The sequence below is a fragment of the Lepisma saccharinum genome, chromosome 4 (assembly GCF_977018435.1).
Source record: "Lepisma saccharinum chromosome 4, izLepSacc3.1, whole genome shotgun sequence".
Taxonomy (NCBI): Eukaryota; Metazoa; Arthropoda; class Insecta; order Zygentoma; family Lepismatidae; genus Lepisma; species Lepisma saccharinum.
The window spans coordinates 63,125,696-63,141,158 of record NC_139232.1 but is presented as its reverse complement, the minus strand read 5'-3'; the positions used below and the strand labels follow the sequence as shown (position 1 = coordinate 63,141,158).

Here is a 15,463-nt window from a genome sequence, read left to right as displayed (position 1 = left end):
GGAAATAATCTGTGGAACAGTGCGTGACCCAAGTCTTAATGGCATCTTTCACTGACCTCCATGGCAAAGTGGTTAGCATGGCATGCTACAATGCCAGGGGTCCTGGATTCAAATCCCATCCTGGGCATGAATGTTCTTTGTGAGTGTCTCTTCATCCGTTTCATCATATCACTAATTCTCATCATCATGATAGCCAAAACTGGCAGAATGTGATGCTAAATAACAAAAATCAAATTAAATTAATGGCATCTTTCACATCTTCTGAATCACTGAGTCTCTTACCATGAAGGCCATGGAAATCTGGTGGTGCTAAATCAACCACCCCCATTTCGGCAAGGCATTGGTTTTTAATGCATAGTTTTCCAATCACCATCAGTTAGGGTGACCATTATATTTTGACCCAAAAATGGGACATTCCAAAGAGATCAGTGTACTCCCCTCTCCCTGAAAAATCGGTTAGGCCTAATTATAAAATTATTGTTATTATTTATTAAAGGATGGATCCCATAAATGATACATCATAAACAATAAATGAAATATGTCAAAAGGTATTAATTATCATAATCTCGGTATAATTTACATAGTGTTTCTTATCCTTTCTGATCAACCTTTGATTTTAGTCCTACACTAAAGTTGAGGAATGCCAGCAGAATTTAGCAGAAGAAACATTCTTCTTGAGAGCAGTTTTATTCTTGACCAACTGTGTATAAATCTCCCTGAAAACCTTAACCTACATATCAGCTCTAGATTTTTCTTTTGAGTTTGTGTCGAGACACAGGAACATTAAATTCTTTTTGCAATTCCAGAAATAAATAAACAAACTGCATGCATATTCACTGCTCTACAAATAATGGAACACACACAAAACAATGCATCTTGTTTTTAGCAATATATGTGTCTGAAATTTAGATTTGATTTTCAAGATCTAGACTTTTATAAAACTGGACAAAAATCAATAGATCGAGTAACAAAAATGAGAAGCTCAAATTAACAAAGAGTTTCGTTAAAAGCTCAAGATATCATTTGTCGTAGTAATAACTCTCGCCAAGCTGCTATCGATAATGAAGAGAATGCAAAAGCTGCTGCAGCGGATATCAGAGAAAAACAGCCAGAATGGTGGGAATGTGACACTCAATTAATAGCTTGATTTATGGTCATAATTCCTTTAGTTTCTACGAATAAAAACTTTATAGGCAGTTACGGAAAAGGAAAATTTTGGTTAATGAACTCCAAAGGTATTTAAGCAACTGAAGTTATCTCCCTAGACAAAATGATTATACGTTTCCAGAAGATCATAGTGCTTTATTATCCATTTTTTGCCTGTCATCATGCTTCTTATCCGAACTCTTGCCAATATTATGAGTCTTCCTATACTGTGCACATATCTCGTCAATCTTATTCTTGTTAAGTTTTCTATCAGCGTTAAGTCTTTTTATTTCTTATCTTTCTAATGTCGGTCTTAATTCTCCTGCACTTTTCCTTACTTCTTCACTAAATGCATGTAGAGCATCTCTCTTCTGCAAGTATGCTGCTTTGGCCTTTATTGCCAATTCCTTAGCGTTATCAAACTTGGCCTTCAAAGTTTTGCTTGGCTTTTCTGTGCTCTTTATCTGTTTAACTAAAGATGGAACTTTCATTCCTATAATGCTCCATCGTTTAAAATCCGACCCTGCAGTTTCCTCTTCAATTCTAACATCAGCAACAACCAATATTCTTTCAGCTTTTATATTTCTCGGCCAAGCTACGCTCTTCCTGCTAAATAGCTAAGTCTTTATAAAGCAGACTTTTTAATAATATGGATGAGACGACCGGGACATGCCCGGTCTGAAATGGGACTGTCCTGGTCAAAACAGGACGTGTGGTCACCCTACCATGAATGTATTGAGTTTTTAATTACTGTGAACAAAATATACTACTTATTTATAAATAATCAGGTAGATATTCAATAAGTATATATGACTGAAAAAGCTTTATGGTAAAGTAAATTTTGTGCTGGTAATTTTTTCAATATCAAACCAAGATCTCAAACATGACCAAGAATTTCAAACTGCAAGTTTCACTCTCATCTCAATTTTACAGAGGACTGCCTCATCTGGATTTTACAGAAACCTATCTCATCTCGAATTTACAGAGGCCTATCTCATTTTTATTTTACAGAGGCTGGTCTCATCTTTATTTTACAGAGGCTGGTCTCATCTGGACTTCACAGAGATCTCTCTCATCTCAAACAGTCTGGTCTCTTTGTCATCTTAAATTTTAACAAGGCCATCTCAGTTTTGTACCATTCCTAGAAAATACTTTAAATCTTCTTTTTTTTTTTTATCATATGTGGCCTGTGTGGCATGTTGAAAGCAATGCTTTGCTAAGCTGAAAAGATTATTTTAAAAAAACAAGATATTTCAATCAAATTCATTTTTTTTTCATTCATTTGAATACAGTGTTGTCAATCTCTCCTGCTTTGCTGTTGTATCAGGACATGAAATGAAAAACAATTGTTTAACTATTGCACTGTGTGGCATTTTAATACAAAGCTTTTGTTTTTAAAATTATTTATTCTGTTGCACTGTTAAAAGAAATGGACCTTGAGATTGAAAAAGTTATCTGGGACAAATACAAACAAATACTATAACATTCTGCTTTGGTGTAAGAGTAATTTAATTCTTGCCCACTGAGGTTTTTGTCCTTATGTTACTCATGTTTAGGGTATCCATATGGTAAAATATGTGATTGTGTTTATCAAGGGGTCTGCTATTCTATTTGTTACCTAGGCCTGTTTACAATGTTATCAATTCATTAAGAATGTTGATGCAAACAAGCGACATGTACCAAATGCTGCAGCTTGTAAAAATTGTGTATCATTTTACTACCTACAGGATGAAGATGGTAGAACAACAAAGGTTCCACTAACAAGAATTTTCAAGGAGAATTCAGAAGATTGGCCATGCTTGTTGGTAGGATGCTTAGCAAGTATTTTGATGGGAAGCACAATCCCAGTTTATGCTGTGATATTTGGCCAGTTTATGGGAGTAAGTATAATTTCATTCAACAAAGCATGTGTTTTTTCAGGACATGTAGCATAATTCTGTTTGACCATGGTGTCCTGAAGTTTGTTTCTTAATATGAGTCAGAACACATGATCTAGCTTCAACCTACAGCTACATATATGTATATGGTTAAGTACATATTAAGTACATAAAAAGTTAATTGAAGAGCTATGTATGTACTAGATGAAATATTAGAATTACAATTTTTCCAAGATTTTTTTTTGGGGGGGGGGCTTCTTTAATTAGACTTTATACACCTATAAGTTAACCCATTACTGCCCAGAAATTTTTAGTTTTTTCTTCAAAGTTTCGATATTTTATCTACTCATAGCCCTTATAATTATAAGTTATGAAATTTTGATTTCTGTTCATTATTTCACATTTTTTTTAATGTATGATATATCATATGCTGGGCATTTAGGGGTTACAGATACACCTTACTGCCCAGCGTATGAAATATCATACATTACAAACTTTAAGGTAGTTCTGTTGATATTAAGGACTTTCTGATGTTCTTGTTCATAACACACAATTAACATTGTAATTTTAATTACTGTAATTTCAATATAATAGAATTACAATTCTGTATTTTTTTAATATTTTTAAAAATACACTTATACAAATATACAAATAGAAAAGTTTTACATGTAAACCTGCTTCTGCTTGTAAAACGAAAATGAAAATGACAGAACACTTAGGTGTAATCCAACATGTCAGTTAAACTCATATTTTGCACAGTTGACCATTTACCAGGTATAATTGTTATTATTTAGACTCTATACTTGCACAAAGTAATGTTGCACTCTCTTAGATGCTTGAAATATGTCATGATGAAATTTCATCACCTCGAATGGAAAATAACAAAACACTTTTTAGGATGTAATCCAACATTACGCTTCACACACTTAAGTTTAGCACATTTTCCACATTGTCCACATCTATGCTGACTACGTTCCTCATCTACAAGGTGACCTCGGCCATCGTATCTCGCCTCCTCTGGTACCTGGGATGATACTTTTGGGCAGATTCTTTTGGGATGATCGAAATCAGGCCCACTGAGCAGTGCTAAAACTATACGCCTCGTGAATACAAGTAGAGGCATATCTTGTTCTATAAATCTGTAGAGCAGCCATGCATTTACAACTGCTCCATTTAGGCAGATTCTAGAAATGGGCCACTACCATTTCTTGCTTCTAATGTGAATGCGATGGGTGCCTCTCAACTTGTCAAATAAATCGACTCCTCCCGTGTAGCGATTGTACTCCTGTATGAGTGTAGGCTGAGGAACACTTTTGTATTTCCTTTCCTTTATATCCCACCGACGACACTGTTTTTCACGTAGAACTGCATCTTCTTCAATGTTTGTTGCTACTGTCACTTGGCTATTGTCATGCCAGCGCACCAATGTAATGTGATTTTTTGTATCTTGCAATGCATGGTATGAGCCTCTAGGATCTTTTTTAATCTTTCTCAAGGGAGCCTTTTCAACCCGATCTGCTCTGATTGTGCCCAAACATTTTATATCTTTCTTGCCAAGAGTATCTAACAGAGGCAGTGAATTGAAAAAGTTGTCAATTACAACTGTACTTCCGGGAGGAAGAAAATCTATGCACAGTTTCTCAGTCACAAATGACCCAAGCAGTTTATTTTTCTCTTTCGTCCCTGTGGCTCCAGTGTAAACTTCAAATTTCAGGAGAAGGCCTTTTGATGTAGCAAGGCACCAGAATTTAAAGCCAAATCGGACAGGCTTCCCACGAATGAACTGTTTTGCATAATGGTGGCCGCAATATGGTTCCATGGCTTCATCAAGGGAAAACTTCTTTCCAAGAGGAATTTGCAGCTCCTGGAAAGTTTTGTTTAAATGATCAACAAGTGGACATACTTTGTAAATTCTGTCTGAAGTGTCAATCTTGGAATTGTCATTTAGATGTAAAAATCTATGGATTTGCTCAAATCTATTCCTTGTCATTGCAGTTGACACTAGTGAATTGTGGGTAGAAAACAACAGTATTCCAAAATAATTAAAGATTTCATCACCATCTAACTGAATTTCATAGCCCTTTTGCATGGCATATAAAACAGTCTATCTACATATTGCATCAATGATGTCCTCAGTAAATATCAGACGAAAAATATCAATAGGTGCATATTTTTTATTTCTCCAATCTTGAATACATAACGGTTCTACTTCCTCGTGAAAGGAAATTTGTAAATGTGATTTAGGTTTTTATTTGTCCAACATCTACTTCTGGTAGCATTTTTTGACACTTTGTGATGTTTTGTTTGTTGTGGAATATCAGAATTTGCACTTTCTTTTCTACCATCATTTGTAGTTTCAACAATGTCAATTGCTTTACTTTCAATACACTTGCCGTCTACATTTTTCACGGTTCTCATCTCAATATTCTGTCGTAAAATCTGTTTTTCCAAATCCCTGGCAGTTCCTACATTACCCTCACTGTCACTTCCTGCATCGTCTATGTCACTATCAGCACCATCAATTGCTCCCGAAAGAACAAATTCCAATTCATCTGCTGCTGAAATGCCCAATCTCTCCGCTTCCTCTTCATCCAACTCATCCAATATGTTCAGAATAGCCTCACCATCAACTTCAGGATCCGGTTGACACTCCATGTTAGTGAAGGCGAAGAACCACACCCAGTTGCACCAAAAAGGCAGAAACACAAACTTCAAAGATACAGCCAAGTCTAATCTGCAACTGTTCTCTTCTTTGCCCGGACAAATAATGTTCCAAGTGGTCTGCAGTCAATAGAAGGGACAAACGTATGAATAAGCAAATTTGTTACTTCTTATTGCCCAGCGTATGAAATATCATGCGTTGTTACCCAGAGTTCTCTGGAACATATGTGCATACATAACTCAACATAAAACATGGTTTACTATGTAGGGTCAACATATTTGAAAGAGAAAATACAGTTAACTTCAATGTAGAAAAATATCATTCACCAAGGGAAAAGCTCATATTCATTGATGTCGCATGTTTTTATATATATATATATAATATATATATATAAAATCAATATGATCTGTTACATATTCTCAAATAATAGTGTTGAGGGGAGAGTAGAGTGGAGAGTGGTCCGTAACATTTCTATAGGATGTATTCTAGTATTTGGACACTTTCATAAACAAAGAAAACACTGAAAAGCACAAATATATTTAAAATATGACAACCTTGTTTAGCGTATGAAATATCATATGCTGGGCATTAATGGGTTAATTATTGATAAATGTGTTTATATATTTATCTGGTTGAACTTTTTTTTACACAGGTGATGGCAAATGAAACTGATGAAGAGGCTCAGAGACAGGCGAACTTCTATTCTTTAATGTATGTTGGACTCGCATTGGCTGCATGTGTAGCAAGTTTCTTGCAGGTAAATAATAATATGCAATTCAGTACCATTAATCTAGGTTTCTATCAGTACTTGATCTCAATTTTTAGTAGTGAAATATTTACAATAGAGGTATATTTTCCATATTGATATCTGAATATTAATTTAATTAATATTTTTTTATATGTTCTTCATGTATTAATTTACGAGATTTAAATGTGGTAATTTATTAATACAAAGATTTCTGACTAGCCAAATGGTTAGTGCTACACCTTTGGTGCAAGTGTTCCTGGGTTCAATTCCTCGTGGAGCCCCCAAATTTTTGCTATTGACCTAGCAGCAAGAGGACAGCTGGGGAGCGACTTTAAAAGAAGTAGTACCTGTAGTGCAGAAAACAGCAGCAATGAGACTTGATTTGCTGACCACTCGTCACCCAATAAAAAAGCCACTTGACAGGCCTTGATCCTTAGAGGGCTGTTTCAGCATGCAGTTTACTTTGGTTTAATTTATTAATATAAATGCATAATGTACTTATGTTTCTGTGAATGGTTTATTTCATTCATTCAACGTACATTACATTGACAGCTCTATCTGATTCATTAATGAAAGAATTCAACAGCACTTATCTGATGCAAAAAAAACAACCTCGCTAGCAAAACACATCAGATATAACAACCACCAAATGAAGAAAGTGTCCACCAAGTATGTATAACAATATAAATTACAATTTTACTTACGTTTTTTGCGAGTATGATACGTTTTCTTCAATTACGACGCTTCGAGAGATAACTTCTCTCTTTTTCAGGTTTCAGTGTTATAAGCAATTCATAAAGTCATAGCTTAATCAAAATATTTCTTCCATAGTCAGCAGGATCAAGGGTTAGGTGAAATGTGAGCAGGGAAAAATTATATGAAGATCGATTACACACTGACAATTTACGTACTTTAAAGCCATTGTTTACCTTAGTTAAAACCTATTATACAAACTTATTTATCCTTCTGTATACATTTTTAGAAACTGTAAGAACCTTTAAAATTCTAAAAACCATTCACCATTTCACAGTCAAGTTGCCTGCAACAAGCTTCTCTTGCGAATGTGGAAGCAGTCAAACCAGCTGTCTTTTGTTCATCATTTCCCCTCCCTCCCCTCCTGATTACATCATATCCAGTTCAAAATCTTCCTCTTTCGAAGCCTTCTGGGGTGATGTGGAATCCAAGGCTCTTATATTCTTTCTTATCCCATTTTTTAATCATGTATATTCCCATCGTCCCTATTTAATTTGTTCTCTCTTTCTTTACAAATATATGATCCTTCATAACCATTCCTTCCTAATTTATTTTCCTTTCTTAAAACTATACGGGAATATACATGAAGTTTGGACAGGAATGTTTAAAAAATGGGTAAGAAAGAATATAAGAGCCTTGGATTCCACATCACATCAGAAGTTTTGCGCAAGGCTTCGAAATAGGAAGATTTTGAACTAGATATGACGTAATCAGAAGGGGAAATGATGAACAAAAGACAGCCGGTTCGACTGCTTCCACATTCGTAAGGGAAGCTTGTTGCAGGCAACTTGACTGAAATGGTGAACGATTTTTAGAATTTTAAAGGTTTTTACAGTTTTTAAAAAATTAAACAGGAGGATAAATAAGTTTGTATAATAGGTTTTAACTTAGGTAAACGATGGCTTTAAAGTACGTAAATTGTCAGTGTGTAATCGATCTTCATATACTTTTTCCCCGCTCACATTTAACCTAGCCCTTGATCCTGTTGACTATGGAAGAAATATTTTCATTAAGCTATGACTTCATACTTGCAAGAACGTACTTAAAATTGTAATTTATATTGTTAATCTTGTGAGTAATTCGCACATAGTAAATATGAACGACCAAGTATGTAGTGCACACTATAATAAACAAAAGCAAGGATGCATGTGCCATTGTGCATTTCTCCCATGAACTAATTATTGGACAAGCCCAAAACATTCTGCTACTTGAGCAATTAATTCAAGCAGTGATAAACCACATGGCAAACAATGCAGCAACAGCAACACATCTAGCAGCAAGGGCTTTCCTAATGACATAGTGATAATGCCATCTGTCACCTTTGTTATCAAGAGTTTCTTTACATTGACCGGTATTGGCCATCTATTTCATACCTAGTGGTTTCTAATAGACAGCTGAGTCATGAACCACCAAACACCTTGCACTCCTTACAAGCTAACATGCACCTTCAACCTATCAGGGCTCACACAATGACACTTCACAGGGATAGTTTCATGTTCAATTTATTTACAAGGTCCTCTCCTTTTCCCCATATGCAAGGTTCCAGTACACATCTGGTACATAACACTCTCTTTAGCTCTTTTCGATGAAATGCACTTTTAAGCTCTTTTAAGGACTTTTGTTCTGCAAGCACACTATTTATAATAGTGCTAACCTGGTCCCGCTGTTTATCACACAGAATTCCTTCTTAAAGCATGCAAAAGAATATTTGCCCAAGTGGATGGAGGTGGGCCAGTTTTCATAAATGTATAAATATCCATTTCGGACTAGAACCAGAGGTAGTCCTCTCTTTTCTTAAGTAGTGCAAGTTTAGTGCTACGAGCACACTATTTATTATAGGGTTAACCTGTTCCCACTGTATATCAGACAGGAGCCCCTAAAAAATTGTGATCATAAGCAAAACTTAGGACTCAGCTTGCTGTTACTATACTGTGAACTCAACTTGACAACTTCATCTCAACCAACCTCTATTAACCTCCGGTTCTAGTCGAAACCAGATTATATATTTATGAAAACTTTCACACCCCCACCACTTGGGCGAAGGATTTTTTTGTGTGCTTTAAGAAGAAAGCCATTGGTGAAAAACTAACGTCAGAATTCCTGACTACGGAGCAAGAAGCAACCTTGGCAAGAGCATTTACAGAAATCTAAATTTTATACATAGATATTTCAATTTCGCAGCTGTGTGTGTTAAAATTCACACAGCACTATACACAGGTTCAATAACAGGTAACATAATAGTTTGGATCCCACTTTAAACTGTAGATGCAGTCCCGAAACCCACCAAGCTACTAACTACAAGTTCCGATGCAGATGGTGACGGTGGTCAGTGAAATTACCCATATAGTATTAACCATTACATGGATACGTAAGTACATTTTGCATGCATATTAAATCATCATTTATTTGTTCCACGCCTTCTTTATTATCTTTTTCTCTTCATATAGTCCTACATGTTCACAATATCTGGTGAAAACTTGACTTTCAAACTTCGAAAGAAGGCATTTGGTACAATGCTACAACAAGATATGAGTTGGTTCGATGATGATGATCATGCTACTGGCTCTTTGTGTGCTGTGTTATCAAGTGATGCATCAAAAGTCCAAGGTGTAAGTGTACCATAGTTTTTCTCTTATTTGGTGTCACTTTAGTCGTATATGTAGAACAGAGATCACCACACCAGGTACTGGCAGTATAATGTAGGCAGTTCTTTCAAACCAAGAGATTATAGCTAAGGAGTGCAGTTGTACCCAGGAAATTATATATTTGAGGTTCCGTTGAACACTATTGGTTATAAAAAACAATTATATCAGTGCCATATTGGTAAAAAATTCAGCAGTTAAAGCGTGTTCTTCAAACTATTCGTATTTTGTATATTGAGATTATGCAGTTGTGGAGTATCTAATAATAAAAGAATTAGTGAAACGTAGGGATGGGACAGATTAATCAGTACTCTTATCAGTATAGGCCGATATAGGCATATCGGTGTGTCAGTTAAATTACAGATTATTTTACTGATCTTATAATTTAGTGCCAAATTGTGCTAATTCATTATAATTTTTATGGATAGTCTCCATGCCCTACTCTTTGAAAAAGTAAATATCTAAGCAAGCAACTTCTTTTACACTGCAGTCACTTCGAAACAAATTTATTAAGGAAGTCAATGATCCATTCAGGTTCTTCAAGGACCATTTGGAATTTTATATCGGGTCGGTAAAATATCGGTTATTGGTATTGGTAAATTTTATATTATTACTTTATCGGTATCAGCCCACTTCTAGTGAAACCTGTAGCTATATTAATTTATAATGAGGAAACATAAATTAAAGAAAGCATGACAGCATGTTGTTTCTTTGCAACCAGGAAAATCATGTGGATTATATGGAAATTTTGTATATATATGTGTACTCTCATTTACTTAAGTGTATAGCAGAGGTATCCTGCTTGCTATACTAAATGTTGGGCATATATGTTGATTCATGTTTCTCTGTCTTTTCAGTTAACTGGAAGTCGAGTAGGAAGTGCATTGAATATGTTTTCAACTATGTTTTTGTCAATCCTTTGTGGAATGTATTTTAGTTGGAAACTGACATTCATTATGTTACTGTTTGCACCTGTGTTGATTGGATCAACTTACTTCCAAGCCAGAATCATAGAAGAACAGTCAAACGTAGAGAGAGAAGGCCTTATGGAATCAAATAAGGTTGGTAACATCAGTAGTTGTGCAAAGTGTAAAGTGCCTGGGTTGGGAAACAGGCCTTGAAATTGCAAGTTAACAATTTATTTTTATTGCTACTTATTTGTAAATGCATCAAGGTTAAGTACTACATGATATTGCAAGATTGCTGCTACTATTAGTTAGGGCTGAGCTGATACTGATGCCAATATATCGGTATCGGCCGATGGTGTCTGTATCGGAAAGTATCAGTTGGAAATCATCTACCAATACCAGCCAATACTTTTCCAGCATATTGGTCTTTCATGGGGTCTGCAAAAATGCTGCGCGACATTTTCAGAGAGAGTAATAATCTTGGAAATTATGCAAATTCTTGTTATTTTGCACAAATTTTGCATGGAAGACTGTTTTGTTTTATTACATAACATCTACGTGTATGTTAATATTCTGATATAAATATAATTGTTGAATATTCAAAAGCAATTCATGCATATAATTGGATAAGAATATTTTATTTGATATGTTAGAATGGTGTTTGCTTTTTTAGTAAAAATATCTATATTTTTTAGGGATGGGTCGATATGAAATTTTGGCCGATACCGATAAAGTACCAATATAAAATTTACCGATACTGATAACCGATATTCTACCGATTCGATATAAAATTAGAAATGGCCCTTGAAGAACCTGAAAGATTCACTGACCTCTTTAATAAATGTGTGTTTCAAGGTGACTGCAGTGCAAGATAAATTGCATATTTAGACATTTACTTTTTTAGAAAGTAGGGCAAAGATATTATCCATAAAAATTACAACAAAATGGCAGAATTTTGCACTAAATTATCAGATAATAATCGATATATCGGATCGGTAAAATAATCGGTAATTTTACTGATAAACCAATACACTGATATGCCTATATCGGCCGATACCGATAGAGTACCGATTAATCGGTCCCATCCCTAATATGTTTGGTTCATTGATCAGGCCTCCGTGATTGCGCAGTGGTTGTGTCGTCACCTTGTAATCTTCTTTCTTTCTTTCCCGAGGGGTCCCAGGTTCGATACCAGATGGAGGCACATAGTGGTTCGGATCTCACTTTAAACTGTAGGTCCAGTCCCGATTAGCCTTACTGTGTATAAAGTGGACTTAAAATGCATATTTAATCAATCAATCAATATTTTGAACACATTTTTATTATTATAATTTTCAAGTATTGGTATCAGTAGGAATTAATAAAAGTATTGGTATCGATATCAGTATCAGTTAGATGTGATATCGACTCAGCCCTACTATTACTACTACTACTTCTGGGGCCAGGACCTGTTGAGCGCTTTTTCATTAGGCGACATGCTCAGTGTCACATTGCTACTTTTTTTTGCTTTCAAAACTGGAGCCTGCTACTTCTTTTCAAGCCACTTCCAATTTATTGTCCAATCAATAAAGGTTTCATGTTGGGAATAATTCTGTAAAAGCTGAATTTTGGTCAGTTGTTAGAACACTACTAGTAGTGCAAAATCATAAAAGTTCACACCCTTCATGCGATGTTTCTCCCCCAGCGTTCCTCGTAAACATCAATTTTGCAGCCTCTCTGTTATTGACTTATATCTCCGTAACCAATGGTCGTAGGCAGGTAATATTTTTTTAGTCTTAATCCTAATGATATGGGCTATAAAAAATATTCTGTTTACTTTTTCGATAATGTTTGTGATTTTGCCGTAATTTAAAAAATAATCTTTAAAAAGTTAATTTTTCTAGCACTTCCTAATGTTTTTGCCTTGTAACTTTGGAACAAATTACATGACAAGAAATTGTTTCAAATAAAAGTTGTAGCCTAATTTATAACCTTTAAAACGATATTAGGTTTAATGTATTTTAATGAAAGATACACCATAAAATGTGTCTCCAAATGTAGGATAGTACCAAAAACATGTGTCGTTAAGTCCAGCGGTTAAGTCCAGAATCATTGTCTTTTTTATAAAAGCAAGAGACTTGGTAGAATTAATTGTGTGTCATTAAGTCCAGCTGTCAAGTCCAGAATCATTGTCTTTTTTATAGAAGAAAGAAACTTGGTAGGATTAATTGTTTTACCACTTAAGACGTGTTCAGTCAAGTAGCCAATCACCATCTGCGTGCTGACAGCCGCCATCTTGAAAAGAGTCCATGATATTAGATACTTTTGATTTGATATATCTCGGGAACGGTGGCATCTGTTAACTTCTGTTTTTTTTTTTCAGAAATGTTCCAAAAAGTGTAAACTTACATAATATATCAATAAATCTATTTTTTAAGAATAAAAATAATAGTTTTGTATTAAAACTTATAATATTTTATGTGAATAGCTCCTAGTTGAAAGTTTTAATAATTCTCGAACCAAACAGTAGTATTTTATTTCTGTAACATTACGAAATGTTTGTTAGAAGATATTAAATGAATTGTACCCATATGATACTATTTTTTATATTTATAAATTTACCCTAAATAACATTTTTAAGAGAAATACAATTTATGTACAACCTAATTTGATTTCTGAAAATAGGATTGAAAGAGAGACAGATATTGATTGTTATTGATGATACAAAAATATTTAAATTTATTTAGAAAATATTTTCTTGTGAATTTTCCCTTCTTTCGTTTCCCTTTTTTGATCAGGTCTCAAAATCGTATCCTTCACATTCGCAAGATTTTCCATTCAGCCCTTGGAACATCCAGTGTACTGTTTACTTGTATAGTAGTGTCAGGGATTAAGGTATCCTAAGACCACTTTCACTCTGTACTACTCCATCAGAAATCAGCAGAGCTCGGTTGTTTGACAAGGGCATTTACATGAGCAAAGATAACAACTTTATGGCTATAAGTGCTGGAGGTTCTTTCATGATACAAAAATTTTATTATTCTATCATCCTCATGTTGACAAAAGTGGATGAAAATAGACCATTCTAACCATGTAAAAACGATTTGGATGTTTCCCAATAACTACACATTTCCGAAAGGCCTTAAGCTCAAAACACTTTCTCTTTAAAAACTTTTATCCTCTCATATGATATCCAAGAAACTAGAAGTTAAAAATAAACAAAACAGTAATGTTGCCTGTAGTATTATATGGATGTGAAACTTGGTCCATTACATTAAAAGAGGAACATAAATTAAGAGTATTCAAAAACAAAATGCTTAGATAAATATTTGGACCTAAAAGGGATGAGGAGACAGATGAGTGGAGAAGGTTACATTATTTAGAGCTGCATAAATTGTATTCATGTCCAAATATTATTAGAATAATTAAATGAAGAATACTTAGATGGGCAGGTCATGTGGCACAAGTGGGAGAGGAAAGAAGCATTTACAGGATTCTTGTTGGGAAACCTGATGGTAAGAGACAGTAGGAAGGCCAAGACGAAGATGGAGGGATAACATTGAGATGGACCTAATGGAGATCGGTAAGGATGGAAAAGATTGAATTGATCTTGCCCAGGATTAGGACAGACGGAAGGCTAGAGAGTGAGTGAGTTACTTAAGCTCAGAACCTTTCAGCCTTCAAGGTCGGAAGAGTTAGTAAAGGAACCAGCTGGTGTCGACATGTTATGAACTGCATTAGCACAGAGTTGGTAGCAATCACACTGTGCAACATAGTTTGAATTTCACTTCAAACTTCAACTCATCCCTGTGATGTAACAGCACTGCTACTTTTGTTTCTTGATGACTAAATAAGTTGCATTAATGTGACATGGGTTTGACATCACTCAATTAAACAGAAATCTTTTAAAACCAGGAGAATTCCAATTATTGCATGCAACCAACCAATATTCAAAATATCGAACTGGGCTGTGTGGCTCTGGGCTGGCCATGTATACCTTGTCAATTGTAACACAGAACCTGACTCAAGATATCTCAATTTTGATTACTGGTGCAAGCAAGGACCTAAAAAAGCCCAAAACTCTCAGTGTGAGAGCTTAAATGAGACATTGTTCACCTGGTAAAGAATCTTCATGAAATAAACCCCTCTTTATACATCAAATCTCTGTGCAATCTCCAGTGGGTTTTTCACTCTCAAGACCACTACAACCAAGCATGAGGTACTATACTCTGTCCCAGGAATCTATGGAGCAAGGGAACGAAAGTAAGTCTCCGCACAAGTAGTAACTGAAGAAGGCTCGACCAGTGAAAACATGCGAGGAAATGAGATTGCGTGCAGGGGGGAAAGGGACTGCAGTTACCAGCTGTTTGCATCAGCATGTATTATTTTGCTCGGCCCACTCGCTTTCTCCCCTTCTCTACTGTTATGCACGGCATTGCTCCAGAGATTTTCGGGAATAAAGCATAGGTGTTTGGTGTTGAATGGGAAATCTTGCCTACACTACATTATCCAAATGTAGGATTTGAATTGAAGACCTCATCAAATAGAAAACAGATATAATGAGAAATTCATAACAAAATATTTTATATAACAAATCTCAGTATTTTCGTATCATCAATTACAAGGAATGTGTGTTTTTTCCTTTCAAATTATATAATTGTATATAAACTTCAATAACTCCTACTTTCAAGAATCAAATTGGGTTTTATATACATTGTGTTTCTCTTAAAAATGTAAGCACACAATGC

At 35.0% G+C, this 15,463-nt stretch overlaps 1 protein-coding gene across 2 annotated transcripts in view; it reads left to right on the top strand.

Annotated features, from left to right (window-relative positions):
• LOC145986516 (ATP-dependent translocase ABCB1-like) overlaps positions 1-15,463 on the top strand; it is a 139,877-nt gene that overhangs the window by 78,669 nt on the left and 45,745 nt on the right. For both annotated transcript variants that reach the window (XM_083120622.1, XM_083120623.1), the window contains exons 16-19: positions 2,874-3,026; positions 6,338-6,442; positions 9,634-9,795; positions 10,686-10,889. In XM_083120622.1, coding sequence (XP_082976748.1) covers positions 2,874-3,026; positions 6,338-6,442; positions 9,634-9,795; positions 10,686-10,889 — 624 coding nt within the window. The remainder of the gene's footprint in view (positions 1-2,873; positions 3,027-6,337; positions 6,443-9,633; positions 9,796-10,685; positions 10,890-15,463) is intronic.